At 43.3% G+C, this 25483-nt stretch overlaps 1 protein-coding gene across 7 annotated transcripts in view; it reads right to left on the bottom strand.

The window, feature by feature from the left end:
* Nucleotides 1–25483, bottom strand: part of TMEM131 (transmembrane protein 131) — a 190893-nt gene that overhangs the window by 16079 nt on the left and 149331 nt on the right. For 5 of the 7 annotated variants that reach the window (XM_057557969.1, XM_057557971.1, XM_057557970.1 and 2 more), the window contains 8 exons: nucleotides 19533–19684; nucleotides 18997–19139; nucleotides 17544–17730; nucleotides 16309–16494; nucleotides 15341–15499; nucleotides 14369–14952; nucleotides 3319–3456; nucleotides 563–738 (listed from right to left, as the gene is read on the bottom strand). In XM_057557969.1, coding sequence (XP_057413952.1) covers nucleotides 563–738; nucleotides 3319–3456; nucleotides 14369–14952; nucleotides 15341–15499; nucleotides 16309–16494; nucleotides 17544–17730; nucleotides 18997–19139; nucleotides 19533–19684 — 1725 coding nt within the window. The remainder of the gene's footprint in view (nucleotides 1–562; nucleotides 739–3318; nucleotides 3457–14368; nucleotides 14953–15340; nucleotides 15500–16308; nucleotides 16495–17543; nucleotides 17731–18996; nucleotides 19140–19532; nucleotides 19685–25483) is intronic. The other 2 variants (XM_057557972.1, XM_057557973.1) reach the window with 1 other exon arrangement.

The following is a 25483-nucleotide window of genomic DNA, read 5'->3' as shown; positions in this document are numbered from 1 at the left end:
ACCACTTATAACTCACGCTCCCTGACACAGTCACAAGCGTAACATTACCCTCCATTTATCTCATGGCCACGGTGTCTGGACATTTTGCAGTGTTAGCCCTGATGCTCGTGACCCCCCACCCCCGGGAGCGGAGGATGAGGAGGCGGCCTCCCGGCGTGCCGAGGTCACAGCCCCTGCGCCACCTGCTACGGGGGCCCACTGCAGCAGCAGTGATACGGCAGGACACGGCCACTATAATCCATCCAAGTGACAGAATTCCTCCTCATCCTCTCTGGATATTTAAAATCTGAAACAATTTGCATGAGCCAGAGTCGTTCCTATTCCAGATGGTCCCTAACTTTCAAGCTGTGTTTCCAATCTCTAACTATTTCACCTTATTAGCAGGCTTCCTAATTTGTTCCCCGGGGAAGTGAAGACTTTCAGGCCCAGCGCAGTGGCGCTTCTGCAGGGAGTGACTGCCTGGGAGCGCCTGTGCACTCCCGAGCACTGGCCCTCGGGCGTGTGCGCGTGTTGAGCGCAGCGCGTTCACGGTGTGTGACCCCTGCCCTGCGGGCCGTCCTACCTCCCTGGGGAGCGGGTCTGTGTCTGGGCTGGAGGTCTCTGTGGTGGTGGAGGAGCTGTCGTCTTCGGCCAAGGAGTCCTTCAGCTCGTCCTCCTGGGGCTTCCCCTTTCCCTTCTTCTCCTTTTCCTCGTGCTTTTTAGGTGGTTTTACCTTGCGCTGAAGAGGCTTTCCTTTCCCTGGGGATGACAATCAATGTAAAAGGACACTTGACTTTTAAACAGCTTGGAAAACAAAGCTATTAAAACTTTTTGAAGAGACTGAACTCTGATTAATAACTGTTTCTTTCTCTACTCCAGTTCTTCTCTAAAGCTTTCGAAATCACGTTTGACTTTTCGATTAGAATATTTAAAAAAATCAACTTTTTTGAGGCGTGAGTTATATACAATAAGATACACCCATTTTAAGTGTACAGTTCCATGAGCTTTGGCAAACCCACTAGTTGTGACAAATCTGTACGCCTCTCAGAAGACAGCTGACCCTTGAACTACAGGGGGTTAATCGGTGTACAACTTAGAGTTGGCTCCTCTGTACCCGCACGTTCAACCAACCATGGACTGTGTAGTACTGCAGTCTCTACTGCTGAAAAAAAAAAAATCCATGTATAAGTGGACCCATGCAGGTCAAACCCTTGTTGTTCAAGGGTCACCTGTACTTTTTTATATCCCGGAGGTGATGTAGCTTTGAAAAGTCACAGACGTGAAAACCAGAGATCCTTTCAAATCTCTCTGGAGATGGGAGCCTGACGGTGACACGGGTTGAGCTGCATGTATGTCACCTGCACGGTGCTGAGAACCCCAGTAACTGGGTCCAAATCCCTAACTAGCAGCGTGACCTTGGCCTCTCATCTGCAGACTGGGGGAGATGACCTCACAGTGTTGTGATGAGGAACTACATGAAGCCCTTAGGACAGTGCCAGGTATATATAAGTACCAGCTAATGTTACAGATGGACAGAGGGTAAAACAGAGCTACGAAAAGCCTATTATTTTATTTTAATTTTTTCAACCGTAGCATTTTATATTTTTTATTATTATTATTATTTTTGGCCACGTGGCATGTGGGACCTTAGCTCCCCTACCAGGGATCGAACCCGCGTCCCCTGCATTGGAAGCACAGAGTCTTAACCACTAGACCGCCAGGGAAGTCCTATTATTTTAAAAGATGTGGATGTTCCCAAGACAGATGAGAAAACAACCCTCAACGCATCTGAGCGCCTGCCGTTTCCCAGGCACTGCTGTGTGTCCTGGGAACACAGCCGTGAACACCAGTAACATAACGCCGAGAGCCCTCTCGGCTGCGGCAGAAGGAAAGGAGCCTGTCCTGCTCTGGCCCTGCGAGCCCTCGGATTTCTCAGAGTCTGAGTGTCTAGCGGTTCATGCTGAAAGCACTTCAAATTTTCCCGCATGGCCGACATTAACCGCCCATGAAATGCATTTCTCACCTGAAATTATACCTTTTTATCATGCTCAGGTTCACTGGATGAGAGGCATTATCTGTATAAATAATCTGTATTCACAATAACCTGAAACCTCCTTAATAAATAGAAAAGATCTGGAAGTGATTTTTAAAAAAAAACTGGACTCAAATTTTGAAGTCATAGATGTACAAATAAAGGAGAAAAGGAAACAGCAAACCAGTAGTTAGTTAAAAAATCTTATTTCATGAAAGAGTAGTTTACACTTTTACCTCCAGATCCCCATCTTTTACTGACTTCTTAATATGCTGCCCGTGGCTGTCCCCAGCACCTTATAGAATGTGATTTTGACAACAGCCCGTCAGTGCGGGTGACCTCTAGCACCTCTCATTCTACCAGACCTCTCGGTTCCACTGGACTCTTTGGATTATCCCCCTCCCTGTCCCTGCTGGACCCCAACATCATCACCCTCTTCCGGTACTGTGATTCTTCTGACACCTGGCTTCATCTTTGCTGGCGTTCCCTGGAAATCTGCCCTTGGAACTTCTTCCCTTTCCTTTCATATTCTCCTTTGGGGCTGAACTTTAATTAATTTGACATAAGCAATTCAAATCTAAAATGTCCCAAACTGAGTTAAACATCCTAGAAACATCTTTTGGGTTCTCAGTCTAAAATAATGGTTCTTGCACTTTAGAACAACCTAGGAAGCTTTTAACAAACACTGCTCAGGGCTCCACCCCGCGAGATTCTGATTAAGCGGTTCTCAGTGGGACCTGGACGTGGGTATATTTTTAACAAGCTACTCTGGTAGATCCACCATGCAGCCAGGCTGAGGATCACTGCTCTACAGTATCTGCATCAGTCCAACCACCCAGGCTAGTGGCTACCTCACTGTCATGTATGATGTCTTCTGCTGCTTCTACTCCCAAGTTCAAAAGTTGGTGGGAGAGGAGAGAGTTCTCCTTCCCCAGAGAAAGGACTAACGATCTGAGTGGATCAGACGGAGGACAGGCCCACGTGTACCCGTAAGCAGTCCCTGCTCCCTGCGAGGCTGCACGCTCGGGGGTGGCGTCTGTCTCCCTCTTGCCACTGGCAAGCTTGCTCCCGCGGGTCTCTTCCTCAGGGCCCCCAGTTCTTAAAGTGTTTTCCCAGACCAGCAGAATCAGCATCACCTGGGAACCTGCTGGAAATGCAAATTCTCACGCCCCTCTCTAGGTGTACTGAACCAAACCCTGGGGGTGGACCCGGCAATCGGTGTCAACAAGCCCTCTTGGGGACTGGAATGTTGGGCTGATCTGAGAATCCTTGGCTTGGGCTGTAAATTCCACACAGATTTATGAGACCTGAGCTGGACACTGCAGGCACAGGATCGGCTGCCTTGTTTCCGGTTTCTCGTGACCTCTGCGTGTGTATATCCCATGGGAGTCTCAGGAGGAAAGGTACCCGAAGTACAGAGTTGAATTTGGGCAATTCCGAGCCACCTGGATGAAATGATCCAAACAGCCCAATTTCACCATCAAGTAGTCACTCAAATGGATTCTACCTCTAAAACCTCTAATTCCTTTCTTACCTCACTCCCACTGCCACTTCCTCAGCTCAGGACTTGACCTGGGCCTGGCCTACTGTAACGGCCCCATCTTCCTGTTGTGTCTCCTTATACCTTCCACCCTGCCAACAGCATTACTTTCCTTTTGAAACACTTCTTAAATACAAAAACTTGATTCTGTCTGTTTTCTATAGGATAAGGTTCAAACTCCTTTACAGTCTGGACCCATCTATCTCTCCAGGTCTGCTCTAGCCTTGACCCGAGCCCTTCCTTAGCCCTTGGCCCATCGTGGAACATTCAGTTTCCAGAGGCCAAGCTACCAGTTCACATCCCCGTGCTGTTGCTGGGCACAGAAGAAAGAGTAGGAACCTGGGAAGTGGGAATAGGAATTCGGAGGGAGACTGCCCTCTCAAAGATAAATTAACTCAATACATAGTGGAGGAGACTGGAGGTCTCCTAGCCTTATGGGAACCATGACTTAACTGATGCATGATCAGTAATAGAAAATTAACCCATCCAAGTAAAGACGGTGCAAGCTGAAGGGAGAAGCAGCTTAGTACACTCAGAGTATGTTTCCAGCAGTGACCAAAGGAGAAATATACCCAACATGAACGACAGGTTCCTCAGGCTTCACACCACTGCCTGGATAAACTGTCCCCGAGGCCACTCACCCTACGTCTACCCCCTCCCACCATCGCCGGGCAGACTCCTGGCTGAGGATGCTCGCTGACCTGCTGCAGTCAACACTCACCCCTAGGCTCTGTTCCTCGTGCAGTCTTAGCACCTGAAGGGCAGAGATTAGGCCGCACTGGGCTCTCCATCCTCAGTGCCTTACAAGGCTCAGCACGCGGCAAGTGCTCAGCCAGTGTCGGCTGAGCCGCAGAAGTGAGTTTTGTGCCTTTCTGAACAGTGAAATACACCAACAGCGTGACCTGCTCTGAGACTTGCTGCCCCAAGTCCAGAAGCTTCTCCATCTCAATCCTTCACGACAACTTACCCAGGTTTCAATCCAGAATCACGCTTCACTCCATTTACATAACATTCTTGAAGTGACAAAATTATAAGACTGGAGAAATGATTAAACCTCCTCCGGGGTTTGGGCTGGGAGGAGGGGGGGAGTGGGAGGGAAGCGGGTGTGGCTAGAAAAGGGCCCATAAGGCATCCCTGTGTCTTGACTGCATCAACAACAGTATCCTGGTTGTGATGCTGTACTGCAGTTTTGCAACACGTTATTGGGGGAAATTGGGTAAAAGGTACAAGGGGTCTCTCCGCGTTATTTGCAACTGCGTGTGAATCTATAATTACCTCAAAAGTAAAAAAAAAAAAGTGTATGTCTCACTGAAATTTAAAAGCAAAAAGTCCCCAAGAGGTCACATGTGACCAACTTATGGCATGTTCATGGCGTGGGTACTAATCCTTGCCAAGTACATTAATCCTTCAGAACGCATCAAGTGTTGTTCTAAGAAGCTAAACACATTTTTTTCTTTTGCAAATAACAGGTCCATTTGGCCTGCAAGCCACCCTTCCAAACTCTATTCCAACTTTTTTCTCAACATGCCAAGGACTGGATCTCTCATTCTAACCTCTTGTCCGTCCGTGAAAAATGGGAGATTTACAAATGTCTACCTCACAACTGACCACTGGTCCGCCCTATTCCACTCACTAAAACAAACAAAAGGAGCATAGTTCATGGAAGTAGACAATGGTCTTCCGTCCAGTTCTTATAACACAGACACTCTAGGCATAATTACCTTCAATGACAGGCTGCATTAATTACAAACCCCCTGTTCTTAGACACTTAGTTTCCAATTTTCACTATTATAAAACATGAGGTATGTAAGATCATCTCCTGATGTTAAATTTCCAGATATGAGCTTACTGGTTTTCAAAGGATGCGCGTGCATTATTTTATTTTTATGGCTTTTGACATACTTTAGAAAACTGGCTGCTTTCCGCAATCCGTGAATACACAAACTTCTTTTTAACATAGCTACCACTGAAAAAATTTTTTCTGTATATAATCTATGGCTCCTAGGCTACTGATACTTCTAGAGATACATAATCTGAATGCCCAAATTAAAGAAAGTGAGGAAAGTCATTTGACATATTAAATTCTAATCATCAACAATGAAGTAGAAATTAGAAGATAAGCCTGCTAAGGACATGACAATGACCATGAGAGGCTGGCCAGTGCTCTTATGTGACAAGCTTTCTTGCCCTGGTCTTCATGTCCTGACTCCAGGGGGTAAGAAGAGGCCTGGTGTCCCTGTGCATCCTTCCCCCCAAGAAGGGTTGGCCATGGCTGGCTGGCAAAGTAAGCCTGGGGTGCCTTCCGAAGCCCTAACCATCTATCTCAACCTGCCATCCACAAACACACAAGCTCTGTTCAGAAGTTTCAGACCTGGAAGGGAAGCAGGAAGTCTCACTTGGACTCTCTGCATAAGCTTCTTCTCCACCTAAGTTCCATCGTGGGCAGGAAGGCGGTGGAGAGGTTATGGATGCCTAACTGGTGACTGTGAGAAGTGGTACTTTACTGCTCCTTGTGTGTGTGCTTCTGGGGGAGGAGGCCTGAGAGAAAACAAGAGGTGCAAGTTAGAAAGCGGGCCCCCAAACCCACCTCACACTGCTGACAGGTGACAGGCATTCATCCAGACTCAATGGGCGAGTATGAAACCCTCCCACCCAACTCGGACAGGGGCTACTTTCTGCAGCTACTGCATCTCGGCGAGATGACAGGGTCAGCTCTCCTCAAAATGAGGTATCCGGTTGGTGGATGCTCTTAAAAATGGTCAGAATGAAATAGTTTCTTCATTACTTTAAGGCCTAATTAAGTATATATTTCCTAACAGTTGAGTGCATTCAAAACTCTTTATTGACGCAAACCATTTGTCCCCACCTGCAGGACCCCTGGGGGCTAACCTCAGTGGGTACAAGAACACGAGGCAGGCTGCTAAGTATTTGCGACCGAGCACCACCTGCTGCTGACGGGTCCGGCATCTTCACCTAACAGTGATGCTCTGACCCTTACGAGATAATCCGACCACAAGTGACTGCATATACACCCACGGGCCCCACAGATGCTGTGCGTGTGGGCGAGGCCGAGCGTAGATCTAGGAGGCACGATGCGGTGGGGAGTTAAGATTCAACATTACACGGCCAATATAAAGCATCTGTGTGAAGAACATTCCCGTTCTCTCTGCAACAAAGACACAACGCCCAGTCTATCACCCAGTGTCCTCAGATTCCTCGGCAGGACTTCAATGCCAGCAAAGTCTGTTTCTTCAGATGAACTCTCCTACCTCCTTTTCCTGCAGAACTATATAACGATGCTTCCCTTTGGCCTCAGCCGCCAGGAAATTTGCAGCTCAATTTAACACTGAATGGTAACAACGAACTTTATTCTAGGTTTTTGTTGAGATAGCACCATAATTAAAAACAAACAGATAAAATATCGAAAACTTTCTTTGATTCACTGTTTTATATGTGCTTTAATCCTTTAAACCACCACTAATCATTTTAAAAGTAGGCAAAATATGAATTATCAATTTAAAAAATATGTCCTTGGACTTCCCTGGTGGTGCAGTGGTTAAGAATCCGCCTGCCAATGCAGGGGACACGGGTTCAAGCCCTGGTCCAGGAAGATCCCACATGCCGTGGAGCAACTAACCCCGTGCGCGACAACTACTGAGCCTGCACTCTAGAGCCCGCGAGCCACAACTACTGAAGCCCACGCACCTAGAGCCCGTGCTCCGCAACAAGAGAAGCCACCGCAATGAGAAGCCCGCGCCCTGCAACGAAGAGTAGCCCCCGCTCACCGCAACTAGAGAAAGCCCGCGTGCAGCAATGAAGACCCAATGCAGCCAAAAATAAGTAATAAATAAAATAAATAAATAAATAAATAAAAAATATGTCCTACTCATTTACTTTTTTGTCTTCACTAAGAAGCGAATAAATGAATTTGTAATCACTAGTTTGGGGCAAGTTGCTTTGGTTGTCTCTCTCCAACTTTAAATCGTTTCACTTAATGCCCACCCAAAAGAATTACTTCAGGACAATTTCAATTACTAGCAACTGGTTTCTCTGAACGTGTGCAGTGCCCGGCAGCTGTGGACCTAAGCCAGGCAATGACAGTTACACCTGACTGAAGGTTCGGAAGAATCTCTAGAGGATCATCCATTCTGACAGGAATCTGTCTTTCTCTTCATCTTTTGCCTGTTTAAAAGGTCTAAGTGATGCCAATAAACAGTACAGACCAACATATGATTTATTTGGGTCAGTACTGGTCATGTAAGTTTATTTCTCCCTACTTGTTCTGAAATGATACCTCAATATGAGTATGATAACCTAAAACATACCAAAAGGTGCATATGAAGGAAACTCTTCAGGAGTTCTTTAAGCTAAAGTAAATATTGTTTTCAAAAATCAGTAGCAATTACCATCTTATTTTGTCATATTAAGCTCTGTGCTTAGATAGTGAAGATACTGGTTTAGCCCACTAGAAGGCAGAAAAGAATTTTTATTAAGTGAAAAAATTTTACATCTATCCCAGGAAAGGAATTACCTATGAATTTGCGGGCAGACCCATATTCTCCTTTGTTCTAGTTTTCCTTGTATCCTTAGAAGGCTGTACATACCTTCTGAAGCACTACGCAGAACCAACAAGGTACACGGGACTGAGACAAAAAGGCTGCACAAGCAAAACCTTATGCGGCACAGAGTTCAATTATTTAGGGTTTTCATAAAAGTATTATGTTCGATTAGATTTTGGATTTCTTTATTCTAGAAATAAAATATCATGGATATTCTAGAGCAAACTTAATACAACTCAATGCTGGGAAAGGATAGCTTCTGTCTTCCCATTTAGGCATTTCTCTCCACTATCTTTAAGGGCAACTCCCAGCTGCCCAAAAACCCACTAGATGGACATTACATGAAATTCCTAAAAATCTTATATGTTCTGGTATCATGTTATAAGTCATAATTCTAGTTATTACTTTAAAATGTATATCTCAGAAATAACTAAATTTCCTTGTCAATTGCATTATTATGAACTTTCATCAAATCTTTAACTGTGGTCATTTTAAAATCTTTTGTCATTTACAGACAGTTCTGGGTGTACTCTGATGCTTTTGCAAATATGTTCCTATAAAAGGGTTTCATCTTCAAGGAATTCATGGAAAAGACTCTAACAAGTACAGGTTTCTGGTAACTGACTATACTGCTGAACTGAATGAATAAGCATTTTCAGAACTCTAATGGAAAACTGATGAATTCATAAAAGTGTTAACAAAAGATCAAGATGAAAAAAAAATTAATTACATGGGACGGAGTGAACTGATGAGGATGATTATAATTTTTGTGACTTTCTGTTTGAATAAAACAAAAACAAAAAACCGACTAGATGGGCCCAGCCCCAAACCACCCCCCAGAGACATTCACTGGTTACATTCCCCTAGTGAATGGGGCTGTAATGGCTCAACACAGGTTATCCCAATCTCCTGCGGATGCTGTTAAATAGGGAATCTGATTCGGCAGTCTGGGTTGGGGCCCAAGATTCGACATTTCTAAAAGCTCTCAAGTTACGTCACTATTGCTGACCCCTGGACGTCAACTCTGGGCAGCAAGGCCTCAAAACACTTACCCAATACCCTGTCTTCCAGGGCGGGGCGGGGAGGGCTCCTCTATGTGGGGGCGGCCTCCGCACTTCCTGTCCCGGTGGCAAGCTGACCCCAGAGGGCCTGCTTCCCTAGAGCCGACGCTAGCCCTTCTCTCTGCTCACTCTCGTCCAGCGTCTCTGCCTCTGTTGGGCCAATCAGGTTACCTTCACTCCAAGTGCTAACTACCTTGGCCTGTGGGGCTGTACACAGTAATAGAGGAGGGAGCAGAAAGCTTATCAGCCAAGCCCCGGGCTCCACCAGTACTTAGCAGATGCCCTGCTTTGCAGCGAGGAGTGTTCACAGTGGATTTTGGTTTCAGCTCTAAATCCAGTCTGCCTGTTCCCTTGGCGGGCGGCCCGGAGGCAGGGGGGGTGACCCATCAGATCTGCACCCCTAGGACCCTGCACACACACTCCGCCCGGCCTCGACAGTGGAGCCTGCACCCCCCAGTGTTCACTGAGGAGCCCGGCAGTGACTCATGGACATCCTGGACTCTCAAGCTCCCGTCATCCAGGCCCAGGCCTGGTATAGGTCGGGATGACAATCTCTTGTCAGTCACTCTGAAATCCCACAAGCTTCCAAAGCGTTTTCTCCCCAACTCATTTAGGAACAAAACCTCTTTTGGTGGCACAACTGAACTGAACTGACGTGAAGCTACTTTTACGGTCTCATGAATCACATGACACATCATCGTATACCTTTCTGAAAACCTGAATTCCAACAAAGGTGGCTCTCGAGTGTCGTATAAAGGACGGTGGACCTCTAGGTCCGTGGCCTCGCTGGTGCTAACGGGCTTTACTTCCGTCACACCCCCATGCCTCACTTCCAGGCTGCACCTGAGGGCCTGTTACTGCCCGGAACTGCTTTTTCTCCCAAACCCTAAACCCTCACGCCTCCTTTTCACACCTTGGTCTCCTCTCATTCCCTTGCTTCCATCATCCCTGTAACTTGACTTGTTGGAGTCCCTGGCCCTTGACTTGCCCATTCTCCCTGTCAGTGAGGCTCCTTCTGTGTTAAGGTCCTGCCAATTCCGCACAGCGTGGCACGCCCATTGTTCTCCTGCCAACGCCCCACGACGTTCTCAGCCCTGGTCTCTCTGCTGTCCCTGCCCTGCAGGGCGCCAACCACCCCGTGTTCACTCTTCACCCGTGGGCTGCACAGTCAATGGAGAAGAACGGCACAAGCGTGAGGGAGGCCACAGTGATCCTCAGCTGGGTCCCCGATGTTGCCCGAGGGATTGCTCTGCAAATCCAATTCCCATGTCCTATGGACTCCCAAAATCTCAGCTATTTGAGGTCTGATTATTCCAGACTTCCTCTATGTTCTGTTTCTACCCTACCGCTTCCCCTTCGGCCTCAGAAGCTACCAATCCCTCTGCGTCCACACGCCTGTGGAACACGTGCCCTTGTATACTCTGCGGAGCTGGGTCCCACCCACCCACCTCCCTGGGCACTGGGTCGCACCAATTATCTACTCAAATGCTGCTCCTCCTTGTGGAGGAGGTGGTGTCGTGCAGCTGCGAGCTGAGGGTTAGGGTCGGGCCTGGGCTTGGCTCCTGGGTCTGCCTGATGTAACCCTTCTTAGACTGGGCTTCTCTCCTGCAAACAGGGTCAGCGCAACGCCCATCACCCAGGTGCCCGAGGCACTTGCGGTCGTGTCTGGAACGTCAGGAAGCGCTGAGAACACCGCTGCTCTCAGCTCTACCCCCCTTTCTGTCCTTGGCCCACAGATATTTTCAAGCAACATGTTCCCCTATTTTCTTTCTTCATTAAAGATACTACTGCAAGATATACACATCCTTTTTTTTTTTTTTTTGGTTAAAAATCAAAGAACATGGAAACTACAGATTAAAGAGTAACCTCCACCCCTCACTCACTGGCCCCTCACACGCACACCAAGAAGCGGCCACTGGTAACGGTCTGGCGTGCCAGGTGCTCTCCAAGCCACAGTTACCTGGCTTCTAGGCTCACTTCACAGAGACTATTCCTGCCAAGGTCCTCCAGGCTCTGTGGAGCTCGGTTCTACCTCTGCTCTGGCCTTGCTGGGACATGCCAACCGCATCTGCTACCTGCTTCCTGTCGCACTGTCTGCTGGCCTTGTCCTCGGGACTCTGTCCTGCTTACCTCAGAGAGCTTAAGCTCTCTGCTTACCCCATTCCTCGCCCTCAAGACCGAGTTCCAAGCAGACATTCCCGCTGGGACGTGCCACAGCCAGCTGCAACCCAGCAGCCACGTGACGGCAGCGCCGTTTCCTGCCCTAAAATCACAGCAGTGCCTACCCCCTACCATGTAAGTAGAAGCTATTCTCCCCACTTCAAAGGTGACAAACGGAGGCTCAGAGAAGTAATTTCCTCCAAATCACACAGTTAGTGGCAGAGCCAGGATTTGATCTGGGTCTGCCTGAAGGTAGAGCCTGGCCTTGTGAGCCCACGCCACTCGGCTTCTCCCCACCTGAGATAAAGCTGCCCCTCAGACCGCCAACGGCAGAATCCACTGTTTCTGCAGTGAATGCAGACACTGAAAATGGCTGCACCAGGCTCAGTGCGTTCTCAGGTTTTAACCCTCAATCCAGTCCCCAGGACTCGCGTGTCACAGGAGGGGAAGCCACAGAAGTACAGCCGTAGGGGCCCTGCTCAGGCAGCCATGAACAGAGGGCATTTCTGGGCCCTGTCTCCCGGGAGGAAAAGTGACCGCTGGGACGGCTAGAGAAGTGACTGGAGGGCCTGCAAGCCATGTACCCAGAGAGCGCAAGAGCAGGGAGACCCCGTTCACATGAAGAAGGGTCCTTCTGAACAGTCTCCAAAGGCCAGACGTCACTGAAGCTCATTACAAGGAAGATTTCTTTGAGCTACTGGGGAGGGCAGGGGAGAGAACAGGGTGCTTCTGAAAAGAAAAGGTTCATATTTAATGTAAACACGAGACTATTTTAGCAGGGCTCCTGGGGTAAGCTTTAGAGAGACGATAAAGGCTCCACCTGGCTAAGAGCCTATGGTTTTATGATCTATCACTATTTTGCAGCCCCAAGATCAACGCCCAACTTTTAAAGTTGTTTTAAAAGACTGAGTTTCTACATGTATGTTATACTTCAATAAAACCACTTATTGAAGAAGAAGAAAAAAAAAACTAAGATCTGGCTCTTTCCTTTTTTCCACACAGCAGCAGTGGGAAGGCTACCAAGTGGGGTGGCCGCTCAAGTGAAGCTGGTAATCACTGCTTCCTTGTGAGCTCAAGAATCACTAATAATGTGGTACCCACGCTCCATCATTACACAGCTTTTAGTAGGTCGACTCTCGGACCACTGTGAACAATAAAAAACATTTTTAAATTTTAAACTTTATGTTCTAGATGAATGGCCCTGAAAAGAAAAACGGGCCTATGGTGGTGTTAGAGGACTATCTTAGACACAAGCGACAAGGCGCTCACCTTGACTGCCAGAGCCTTTCTTTGTGGTAAGAAAGGATAATATATGTTTATTTTATTCATGCTCTCGATCGGAGAAAAACACATTATGTAGCTTGATCTAATTTAAAAAAGGAACTTTAAGCATTCATTTAATATTACTATAAAAATTACCCTAAAATATGTAAGCTCTATTAATGAGATAACAACAAATAAAGATTTCTATGGAAGAAGTTAAATATTATTCAAGACTTTCTACTGTTTTACAAATCCAAATGCAAGTAATTCTAAGAAGACCATATAGAACTAGTCTTCGTATCACTGGAACTAAGAAATTCTCTAAAAGAAAACTCCTGGATTCTGGGGCGTCAGGTTTCTTCTGGCCTCTCAGGGCTGCCAGGTTCCCTATTCCCTGTGCAAACCAAAGGCAAAAACTCCTTGGTACCTCAGTGAGGGAGGGACTTAAATAGGCTTAGAGTAATGTATTAGCATGACTGCCACAGAAGAGAGATGAAGATGCAAAAAAGTTCAGGCTGTAAAGGGAATAAACTGAAATATAGCCAGAGGCCATTCACTATTTTTCACATTTTGATTCTGGAAGTTACAAATTAGCCTGCCTATGTATGTGTGGTGTGTAGACTTCTAAGAAGGGAGCCCCATGTTATGCTCTCGTGCAACTCTCTCTCCCGGAGTGTGGCTGGACCACACTTCTAATGAGAACACTGCAGAAGTGATGGGGGGTCACTTCCAAGAGTAGGTCACAGAAGACCATGACTTCTGTCCTGCCAGCTTGTTCTCTCTCTTGCCTTCCTACTTGCTTGCTCTGGTAAAGCCAACAACGGCTTTGAGCTGCTCTATGCAGAGGTGGCTGGCCACAGTCAGGAAGGAACCCAGACCCTCAGTCCACCAGGCCGTGAAGAAATGAATCCTGCCATCAACCACCTGAGTGAACTTGGAAGCAGGTCCACGTTCAGCTGAACCTTACGAAGGTTTCAGCCCTGGCCAACACCCTGACTGCCGTCTTGTGAGATCCAGAGAAGCTGGCTAAGCTGCACCCAGATGCCTGACCCCCAGAAACTGTGAGATAGTAAATGGTGGGGTTTTAAGCCACTAGGTTGTGGGGTAACTGTTACCGAGAAACGGATAACTAATACAGCATGAAGAACTCTAAAGCAGGGGTCAGCAAACTTTTTCTGGAAAGGGCTAGACAGTAAATATTTTCTGGTTTGTGGACCTTACAGCCTCTGTTGCAGCTGCTCAGCTCTGCTACTGCTGCAGCACAAAAGCAGCCATGGACCGTGTGTAAACAAATGAGCACGGCTGGGTCCCGATAAAACTTTATTTACAAAAACAGGTGATGACTTGGCCCATGGGTTGTAGTTTGCCAACCCCTACTCTAAAGCACAGGTTGTGCAGAAGTCCTATTTTTGAGTCAAAAGGCAGATGATCTCCGTTCTGTTAAAATTATTTTAACAATTAAAAAAAAAACGCTCAACCTACCACGGTAACGCAGTAATCACACGCAGTTGAAAAGGAAAACAGTAGATGTCCAATAAATTTCTGAATTTGGCAAGTAATCTAAGAAATACAAATATCTTTTACGACAAATGGATACCTCTATTTGCATCTTGATATGGAAAAGCTGAAGTCCAAGAGCAGAGATGAACTTGAGCCAGAAGAGCACCTACTGAATTAGTTATTCATCACAACTACGATCACAGTAGCCCCTTAAACACGCGCTGGCTCTCCCCTCACGTGTCACGCTTGCCTGGCCGTGAGAACCCATGATTACCTTTGCTTTTCGACAGTGGTGAAGGCGGTTGCTCTGCAAACACTTCCAGGGGTGGGGAGTCGTGGTGGTCGAAGTCTTTGTCCATGGCTTCGATGAGACTGGTGATGTCTGAGTCCTCCGAGCTGTGCCGTGTGCTGCTGGGGTGCTCTGGGTGGGAGGGGTGCGCGAGGGGTGCGGGGGACAGCCTCTCGGGCCGTGGCTCCTGGTGCTGAGGCACTGGCGGTGGCGGTGGCGGTGGCGAGTGCTGCTCCAGCGGGCTGTGGGCATGGTGCTGGCTGCCGTGCTGGCTCTGTTTTGCCCCCTTGGACTTCCTGCCTGCTGTGTGACCCTGGGCCACGGCATGTGGATCTAAGACCAGGGCGCCGGCTTTGCTCGCCGACTGGGCGTTAGTCCTGCTCGAGGTACTTGCGTTACTTTTGGCTCTGACGTTTTCCACGTCAGCTGAGTTTCTACTGCTGTGACTGCTGTGTGCGTGCACGGGTGGGCCACACTGCTTATGACTCCCGGCACTGGGCCGGGACGCCGAGCTGCCTGTTCCACAGAACCCCCTACTGTGACTGGGGTCGCAGCTGAGTGTGTTCAAGCTGAAAAAAGGACCAACTGCAGATCAGTAATAGCAACCTACAAGATCTAAGATTAAAAAAATTATTTCATCAGCATAGCCACCATAAATATGAACTACCCGAAGGAAAAAACAGCAAGAAATAGGGTACTTTCCACAACTGGACTGGGTCTGTTCTAACTGACAATTTAGGAATTGAGGTATTGATATAACTGAGAATATTTTTACCCTTATCAATATAATAAAAACATGGCATTCACTATGAGTTCTTAGTAACAGAGCACTATACCCAGGGTATTAAAGATTTTGCCCCCTGAGCAAAGATGAAAAGAAGAAACTTATTTTTTCTTTCAATTACATCGGCCAAATCTATATACACTGGAGAATTTATTTCCGGCAGGTGAACATACTTTCCTTCAGATGAAATACCAACGATTCTCCTGAGATCAAATGGTCTTCCGACATCAAAGGGCGGGTTCGAGGCCTCAAAGGATAGTCGCCTTCGAAATGGCTCCCAAATTCCTTGAGCTTCTAAATAGGCTGTTCCAATTACCAAAAGAAACAGTGCACTGCAGGGGTACAGAAGTTGGAGAATCGGGGTTCATTTGTGAGTGCAAGAATAACAAAATGTGACATTAAAGGCAAGTTTCTTGGTAAAGTACAGTATGATATAAAAAACAAAATGCCTGTGACATGACAAAAAAGCATTATGGATGAAAGTTTGCACACTGACTTTTCTAGAATGCCAACGTACACGGAGGCTCGTATGGAGGAAATAATTATTTGTATCAGAACAGACACTGGAGGGTAGCTTTTCTTTTACCAAGAAGAAGAAGCTCTTATCTTTTCTTTTAGTTCTAACTCTCTAGGCCAACTCTTTTCCCTTAAAGGATGTGCAGGGTAACTATGTAAGTTAATTCAGAGGCGAGTATATCTCATTCTTAAAGAAACATAAAGAAATATGCTGAAAAAAAGATGAGGATGTTGAGGGTTTAAAAAATACTTCTCATCAGTTTTATGTTGCTTAGGTATGACTCCAGAAGAATAAACTATTATGTTGAGTACAGTACAAATGCCCAAATCGAGTAACTACCTGGTAAACTATGCGTGTTTTTTTCCTTTAAGAAATTAACCTGTACTGAATTTGTATAACAAATTTCAAAGGTAGAAAAGACTTTGGTTTATCGTATATGCCACCCAAGAAGGGTTCAGTTCTGACTGCTCCCACTGGTGTTATGTAGGCTTGACGAGAGAGGTTTGCCTGCTTTGTTCGTTGGTGAATCCCCGGCACTCAGAACAGTGACTGGCACGTAGTGGGCCCATGATAAACAGTGTCAAGTGATGCCTAAATACTCATCTCGAAAGAAGACACAAGTACCTCATTATTCCTGAGATGATGATGTACAGAGCCAGCTCCCAGTTGGGCCTGGGCAGGGCTTCTGCACAGGTTGCTAACATATGGTAAGGAAGGGATGCATTCAATACAAATACGAATTCAGAGCCACTGGTTGTTATAAACTTCAGTTCACGAATAACTCTAGAAGCTGTGAAATCAGGAGTAAACCTAAAACGGAATGATGGCAGTGAGACTAAAGTTTTTAAAAATATACCGCAAACAGTTTAAATATAATGCCTTTGAAACAGAACACAGAATTTTAGAGTTTGATACTTTTATTCAACTTTCTCATTTTAAGATGGACAAAGTATTGTCCTATGAGGTGAATAACCAAAACAACTATATTCTGTGGATAATTGGAGAAGTTACATAAAAAGAGGATAATCAGCTTCCCATGATTATTAATTAGGAAAGTAGTCTCTGAGCTTCTTTCCCTTCCCTCCTCCTTCCTCCTTTATTTAATCCACACTCTTCTCCTACGATGCATTCCCAATGCCTTTTTTTTTTGTGTGTGTAGAGAACCACCCTAGCCCTACTGATGTTCATCTCCTGCAGCACTGCTTTCTGCCCTAATTATATTAGTTTTATTTTGTTAACTGTATGCTCCACAAGCACACGATCTGCACGTTGAGGAAAGGTGTCTTATTCCTCACTGTACCTTCAGGTGCCAAGTGTCATGCCTTACATGGAGTAATGTAGTTACTTATAAAGTAAGTGTCCACTGAAGGTCATGAAATTATCATTCCATTAAGGGGACAGAAGTTACATTTTATTATATAAACTTTATAACATAACAAGTTATCAGTTGTTAAAATATGTGGCAACTATTGCCGATGCAGGCATTAAAACTGTCTTCTGACCAAAATATCACACATTTGTATACACTGCACAACACGGAAAAACTGCATGTGTGTAACACAGGTGTCTGCTCTGCTGCTGAGACTGAATTTATAGTCAGTTTCCTACACAATCTTGAAAATAATTTTGAAACTGGTTTCTAAGACTATCTGATCCACTTTGGAGTTTCACAATTTTGAAAACAAAGATATGAAGAAATAACCAAAGATTAAGTGAAAATAAAAATCAAATGAATATATTTGTGGATAAAGACCTTTTTTTGTGAGTATGAAAACAATTTTAGCATAACGTTTGAACAACTCCAGTATAAAAAGTTAATGAGAAGTTAGTGATTCATTATCTTATGAGAAAATACTTACAAAATGATTATGTCTTTAGAGGCATTGGCACTTAGTACAAATTCTTGACAATTGACAACTTTAAAGCCATATCCCTCGCATGAGTACCCACTGACTTCAATGGTTTCTATGTGAATTTGAAGTTGTCCTGTATTCTCTACTTTAAATGTTCTTTTCAATGTGAAATTTGGTTCTCTTAGTTTCAAACCTAAAGGAAAAAAATGAGGAGTGAGTATAAATCTTGCTGTCCTGTGCTCCAGGTCCAAGCAATGATAATACATTCTTCATGAATGTATCCCAGAGATTATGAATGAGCTCCTCAGGGCAAAGAGATCAGCCATTACCCAGATTTTGCCAAGAAGTACTCTACCTTGTTAAGTCATTTTAGATGGCAGAAGTTTAATTTTGCAGTAAGACCCCTACATACGAACGAGTTTAGTTCCAAGAGTGCGTTCGTTAGTCCAATTTGTTCGTAAGTCCAACGAAGTTAACCTAGGTACCTAACCAACACAATTGGCTATATAGTACCGTACTGTAATAGGTTTATAATACGTTTCACACAAATAATACATAAAAAACAAACAAATACAAGAAATAAAACATTTTTAATCTTACAGTACAGTACCTTGAAAAGTACAGTAGTACAGTAAACAGCTGGCATACAGGGGCTGCCTGCAGTACTCGCTACATCACCGCTGCTTTTACGGTTGCTTCTGGACATCCTGGGCTTGAAATAAAGGTACTGTACTACTGTACTCTATACAGTACTGTAAAGTACACTAAAGTACAATCACTTGTAGAGGATGCACACACGTGACAATGTGCGCCAGACACGTGAACTAACTTACGTGATGGGACATGCAAACCCATGTTTGCATCTTTGAAAGTCTGCAACTTGAAGGTTCATATGTAGGGGACTTACTGTGCTTTATTTTTCACATTCAGAGTAAATCATCTTAAGGCATGCAATGAATACTGACACTTCAAATTTTTTAAGATCCAAACCAAACAACTCTGAAAGCAAGTCAGGGTGTTTTCTTAAAATCTTAAGTATCGGACTTCCCTGGTGGCGCAGTGGTTGAGAGTCTGCCTGCCAATGCAGGGGACACGGGTTCGAGCCCTGGTCTGGGAAGATCCCACATGCCGCGGAGCAACTGGGCCCGTGAGCCACAATTACTGAGCCTGTGCGTCTGGAGCCTGTGCTCCGCAACAAGAGAGGCCGCGATAGTGAGAGGCCCGCGCATCGTGATGAAGAGTGGCCCCCGCTTGCCGCAACTAGAGAAAGCCCTCGCGCAGAAACGAAGACCCAACGCAGCCATAAATAAATAAATAAATAAATTAAAAAAAAATCTTAAGTATCCATCACTAATGTACACATGTGCACATGTAGAAATACTGTTCTTGTTTTTGGCATTATTTACTGTTGACAACAAACGCTGAAATTTCTGCCCTTGGATATGATAGGAATACTCACTGTCTGTACAGTCTTTTAATAATGCTTCTGTGATTTTAAAGCGCAAAGAGCTCCCTGGACCTGGAAGCTTGCCTGCCACCCTCAAGTTCTCAGTTGTTCCTTGTCCTTGGACCATCACAGCATCCATCACAGTCAGGTTATTTCTATGTAAGAACAAGAACCACAGATTTTCCTCCCATTAAATTTGCACAATCTTTTGATCTATAATTTTTACTGTTACTTTATAAACCATGTAAAAATTAATACACTAAATTTAATTTGCACTTGAAAAATTTTTAAATGTTTACATGAAAAGGAGCAAGAGCTTTTCACTTTGAAGAGTCACACGTGGTACAGGAAGACAGTATTCAGGTCTTTTAGCTAAAAATATAATCACAAAGGTATCTTTCATGAGGCGTGGTATGTGTGTGTATTCTGGGCAAAATGAATACCCTATTTCATAAATAAATTAATGCAAATATTAATACTGAAACGAATCAAGAAAGGACTCTATGTAAGTACTAAAAGTCAACCCACACTTAAATCACAGAACATACCTGATTATGATTAGGGAAGAAACAGTTCTATTGTGAATTGGAGTAAACTTTACTTTGACAGATTTCTTTTCTCCAGGTTTTAAAATTAGGTTTAAAATTAAATGTCGGGAGAGGCCCTCTGTAAATCCTGTTGAACTCTGCAGTGGATGAGCCTTGAATCATTGGGTAAACAAATAGGAGTCATTAGTATATTCTCTGGAAAAATTTTTTTCCCTTTACCCCATCCACAGCCCAGTATTAGTTTCTCGAATTGATCAACTATACAAACAATTCTATCCCTGATGATTTAGAGGCTGGATGGCTGGCAAGCAGAGCTGGGCAACCAATGATGACACTTTATATTGTGCATTAAGTCCCAGAAAGGGCTTTGTTCCCCAGGTCACCAAAGTCTTCATGTTTGTACTAAGCACTTGTTTTTGTGTACAGATCTTTTTATTTTTAACTTTAAAAGTTTTGAAACATGACACAAAAACAGAAAAGGACACAAACCTAAGAGATGAGTAGCTCAGTGTTTTGGCACAAAGCAAACAGCTGTGTACTGAACACCCAGCACCCCGAAGCCCTACCGGTGCTGTCCCCCCTTTCAGTCACTGTTTTTCTGCCCCTCCCCTCAGACAGACTATCAGCTGGAGGATCTTAAAGTTGCACCATTTTATTTGTAAAAATATTTCCAATTCATATCAATCTATCTTTGAATTTTATTTTGAAAGCTAAGCCCATAATTACTGTTTCATAAGCACTTGATGATTTAAAGTTCAATAGCTTAGTTTAATAATCAAAATATGACTTCCCGACAGTTACAGATAAAATTAAAAAACATTTGTTTTTTATTTTTTAAAAAAATCATAGTTCACATATAAGGTTACACTGTTCTGATTTCAAGTAACATTAACCTTAAACTTTTTGGGGGGAAGGGTTGGTAATACTTGGGTATAAATGTCCATGGTTCTACATGGCTCTGCTAACTTGGGAAAGGAGAGTGCATTTTGCATGATTTTTCTACTATATACAGATCTATCTACTTCAACAGCACGATTCTACAAACATAACTTCATAGTCAATAGACTTTGTGAAGCACACTACTTTTTAATTCTCACTTCTGAGGCAAATATTTTTTCCTACAGCGAAAATTCTTCTCTCCATGTCTACTAGGACAACAATGTTTCGATTGCTCCAAAATGGTTGGTAAATAGGTTCCCTTTTAAATGAACTATTCTGAGTAATTGATGAACACGTTATATATTATACATATATTCGCCAAAACAACTAATTTAAACTCTGATGACTTGGAAAATACTTTAGGATGTTGTAATGCCTCTGGGATATCACTAAGGCCCTCAATAATTCTCAATAATTGTTGTAGTGGTGGTTCTTAAGGAGGGATTCATGGACCCCTGGGGATCTCAGAGGTCTTTTCAGGTGTCAAAACTATTTTCAGAACACCGACAGACGTTCTTTGCCTTTTTCACTGTGTTGACCTTTGCACTGATGGTCAGCAAAAGCAATGGTGGGTAAAACTGCTGACCCTTTAGCTAGAAGCAAGGCAGTGGCATCAAACTTCCCTAGTAGCCACTGTCTTCCTCACTGCCATGCACTTGCAGTTAAAAAAAAAAACCAAAAACACTGTTACTGATTAAACAGTAATAAATATTAATCTCATTAAATCTCAACCCTTGAGCACGTGCCTTTTTTTGTTTTTAGATCGCTGTGTTTTCATTGTCATTTGTCTCTAGGTATTTTTTGATTTCCTCTTTGATTTTTTCAGTGATCTCTTGGTTATTTAGTAACATATTGTTTAGCCTCCATGTGTTTGTGTTTTTTACATTTTTTTCCCTGTAATTTATTTCTAATCTCATAGCGTTGTGGTCAGAAAAGATGCTTGATATGATTTCAATTTTCTTAAATTTACCGAGACTTGATTTGTGACCCAAGATGTGATCTATCCTGGAGAATGTTCCGTGCGCACTTAGGAAGAAAGTGTAATCTGCTGTTTTCAGATGGAATGTCCTATAAATATCAATTAAATCTATCTGGTCTATTGTGTCATTTAAAGCTTGTGTTTCCTTATTCATTTTCTGTCTGGATGATTCGTCCATTGGTGTAAGTGAGGTGTTAAAGTCCCCCACTATTATTGTGTTACTGTCGATTTCCTCTTTATAGCTGTTAGCAGTTGCCTTACGTATTGAGGTGCTCCTATGTTGGGTGCATATATGTTCATAATTGTTATATCTTCTTCTTGGATTGATCCCTTGATCATTATGTAGTGCCCTTCCTTGTCTCTTGTAACATTCTTTATTTTAAAGTCTATTTTATCTGATATGAGTATTGGTACTCCAGCTTTCTTATGATTTCCATTTGCATGGAATATCTTTTTCCATCCCCTCACTTTCAGTCTGTATGTGTCCCTAGGTCTGAAGTGGGTCTCTTGTAGATAGCATATATATGGGTCTTGTTTTTGTATTCATTCAGTGAGCCTGTGTGTTTTGGTTGGAGCATTTAATGCATTCACATTTAAGGTGATTATCAATATGTATGTTCCTATTACCATTTTCTTAATTGTCTTGGGCTTGTTTTTGTAGGTCCTTTTCTTCTCTTGTGTTTCCCACTTAGAGAAGTTCCTTTAGCATTTGTTGTAGAGCTGGTTTGGTGGTGCTGAATTCTCTTAGCTTTTGCTTGTCTGTAAAGCTTTTGATTTCTCTGTCAAATCTGAATGAGATCCTTGCTGGATATAGAGCAATCTTGGTTGTAGGTTCCTCCCTTTCATCACTTTAAATATATTGTGCCACTCCCTTCTGGCTTGTAGAGTTTCTGCTGAGAAATCAGCTGTTAACCTTATGGGAGTCCCTTGTATGTTATTTGTTGTTTTTCCCTTGTTGCTTTTAATAATTTTTCTTTGTCTTTAATTTTTGTCAATTTAATTACTATGTGTCTTGGCATGTTTCTCCTTGGGTTTATCCTGCCTGGGACTCTCTGCACTTCCTGGACTTGGGTGGCTATTTCCTTTCCCATGTTAGGGAAGTTTTCAACTATAATCTCTTCAAATATTTTCTCAGGTCCTTTCTGTCTCTCTTCTCCTCTGGGACGCCTATAATATGAATGTTGGTGTGTTTAATATTGTCCCAGAGGTCTCTCAGGCTGTCTTCATTTCTTTTCATTCTTTTTTCTTTATTCTGTTCTGTGGCAGTGAAATCCACCATTCTATCTTCCAGGTCACTTATCCGTTCTTCTGCCTCAGTTATTCTGCTACTGATTCCTTGTAGTGTATTTTTCATTTCAATTATTGTATTGTTCATCTCTGTTTGTTTGTTCTTTAATTCTTCTAGGTGTTTGTTCTTTAATTCTTCTAGGTCTTTGTTAAACATTTCTTGCATCTTCTCGATCTTTGCCTCCATTCTTTTTCCAAGGTCCTGGATCATCTTCACTACCATTATTCTGAATTCTTTTTCTGGAAGGTTGCCTATCTCCACTTCATTTAGTTGTTTTTCTGGGGTTTTATCTTGTTCCTTCATCTGGTACATAGTCTTCTGCCTTTTCATTTTGCCTATCTTTCTGTGAATGTGGTCTTCATTCCACAGGCTGCAGGACTGTAGTTCTTCTTGTTTCTGCTGTCTGCTCTCTGGCAGGTGAGGCTATTTACTGAGCACGTGCCTTTTCAATACCATGTGATAAAATGGAGTACGCACGCAGCACCCCTTGCAGCATGCTGGACCATGCTGTCTGGAAGAGCTATCGTTTCAGATGCCAACTGAACTAGTTCCTGCCTCCGCAACACCATTTATATTTGAAAGAACGATTGACAGTCAATATATGGTTATTCAGACTGGAGTAGTTAGTAGACATTTTTACGAAAATGAAGTGCATCTGTTCCTTTAAGGGAAACAACTGAAGCATTTGTTGCCAATGGTAAAATTTGAGTGTTTGAGCGAAATTTAGAATTTTGGCCCTGTGAGCTTTAGAGCCAATAGTTAAAGAACTCCCTGATGAGATTAGTGGTTGTAAGAATGAATATGATTTTCTGGATACTGCAGAGTGAATTGTGTCAACATTTGGAAGCTCTTCATATCTTAGTGAAGCAATATTTTCCAAATGACTGATGCATGGTGTTATGATAACTAAAAAGGCAATTAAGACACTCCTTTTTGCAACTACATGAATGTGTCAGGTCAGGTCAGATATTTATCATATACTTCATCGAAAACAATGTATCATAAGAGACCAAATGCAGAAGCAGATAGGAGAATCTATCTGTATATTAAGTCAGAGAGCCATTGAAGAGCTCTGTAAAAATGTAAAACAATCTACTCTTCTTACAAAATGGTTCTTAAAAAAATATATATACCTATTTTTTCATTTTTATATTATCTATGTCAAATAGAATGGGCTTATTATTATTTTATTATTATTTTAAATGAATTAAATCAATATTTTAATGATCTCTCAGTTTTAATTTCTAATATGGTAAATATTGATAGATGCAAACCACATAAACAAAAAATCTCTTTGGAGTCCTTAATAATTTTTAAAAATTGAGATAAAGTAGAAATTCTTAATTATTTTTCAGACTGTAAAGGAATCCTGAGACCAAATATTCTGATATCCACAGTTTTATAGCACTGTAGAGAACTGTGATAGAATTTATCCTAAGCTCACCCTAAGACCTCCTCCAGCATTTCTTATTTAGAATAAATTCCTGAGGTCTAGAGTATTCTTATTCATCTTCCTATCTCTCACAGTACCTACATCTTGTAGGTACCACTAAAGATTTGGTAAGATAAAAAAAGGTAAATACTAGGTCATTTACTTCTTATGAGTATTTCCTCTCTTATAAAAGCAGAGTAAAAGGAATTTCTGGTTACTGAGCTTTCTAGATATTTGGAGTCTAGATAACCTTGAACTTATTATGTTGGCACTTTATGGATGGAAAAAGCAAAGTAAAAAAGATTCCAAGAGAAGGGCATGGACTAGAATATGAGACTGTCTAAATTTCAGTCTAGTATTCTACCTATTACTCAGCAGAAAAGAAAAATACAACATTGAAAATTACTTTCTCTTTTTAAAAAAATTACTTTCTTATTTAAGATTTACTTAAAAATAGACAATAGACAATACAAATTCCATAAAGGTTTGGCTAATTTATGCCTTATACATTAAAACACAAAGCTATGGGAAAGGACACAAATCCTTCAAGAACTACAAAACATCAAGTTGGACAGGTTAATTAGTGATTCCTAACCAGTAATGACCATGTGTCACGAAAGTATGGGCAAGGGTTCTGGACTCTGAGAGAACTAGGTTTGAATTTGGCCCTGCCAGTTATGACAGGTAGGAACTTGGGCAAGTTACTTCCTCTCTCTGCGCTTTGTTTTTCCACCACCAACAGAACAAGGGAGATACTTATTCTTAGGGTGGTTAGTAATAGCTCAGCCTGGCTAGTGTAATGATTACATGAAATTATAAATGTGAATGCAACTGGCATAATGCTGACACATAGTAGGTGCTCATGAAATACTGAAAACCTTCGTATTGCCTTTCCTTCCCACCTGGTGAGCCACAGATTGACTCATCCAGTCAACATTCATTGAGGGCTTCCTATGTCCCAAGCAACCCATCTAAGGGCTTCCATGTTGGTCTGTTTAACCTTTTCAAAAACTTTGTAATATACAAATTATTAACTTCACTTACAAGTGAAGAAGTTGAAGTTTGGAAAGGTTTATTTACTTGGTCGAGGTGACCAAGCTAGTAGGTACAAAGCCATGGTTATTCTAGGAGCCAACCTCCCTTATTCCAAATGGGAAGCAGCAAAGCCACAGCATGGCAGGAAGGCATCCCGTGGCTACTTGACAGACTGGGACCGTGCTCAGCAAAAGAGCTCACAGCAAGGAGAGGAAGGAGCTGGCTGTTTACTGTTTTCATTCAAAGTAATTCAGATGATGGAGGATTAACTAGATTCC

The sequence above is a fragment of the Balaenoptera acutorostrata genome, chromosome 12, assembly GCF_949987535.1.
Source record: "Balaenoptera acutorostrata chromosome 12, mBalAcu1.1, whole genome shotgun sequence".
NCBI lineage: Eukaryota > Metazoa > Chordata > Mammalia > Artiodactyla > Balaenopteridae > Balaenoptera > Balaenoptera acutorostrata.
This window is presented reverse-complemented; position numbering and strand designations above follow the sequence as displayed.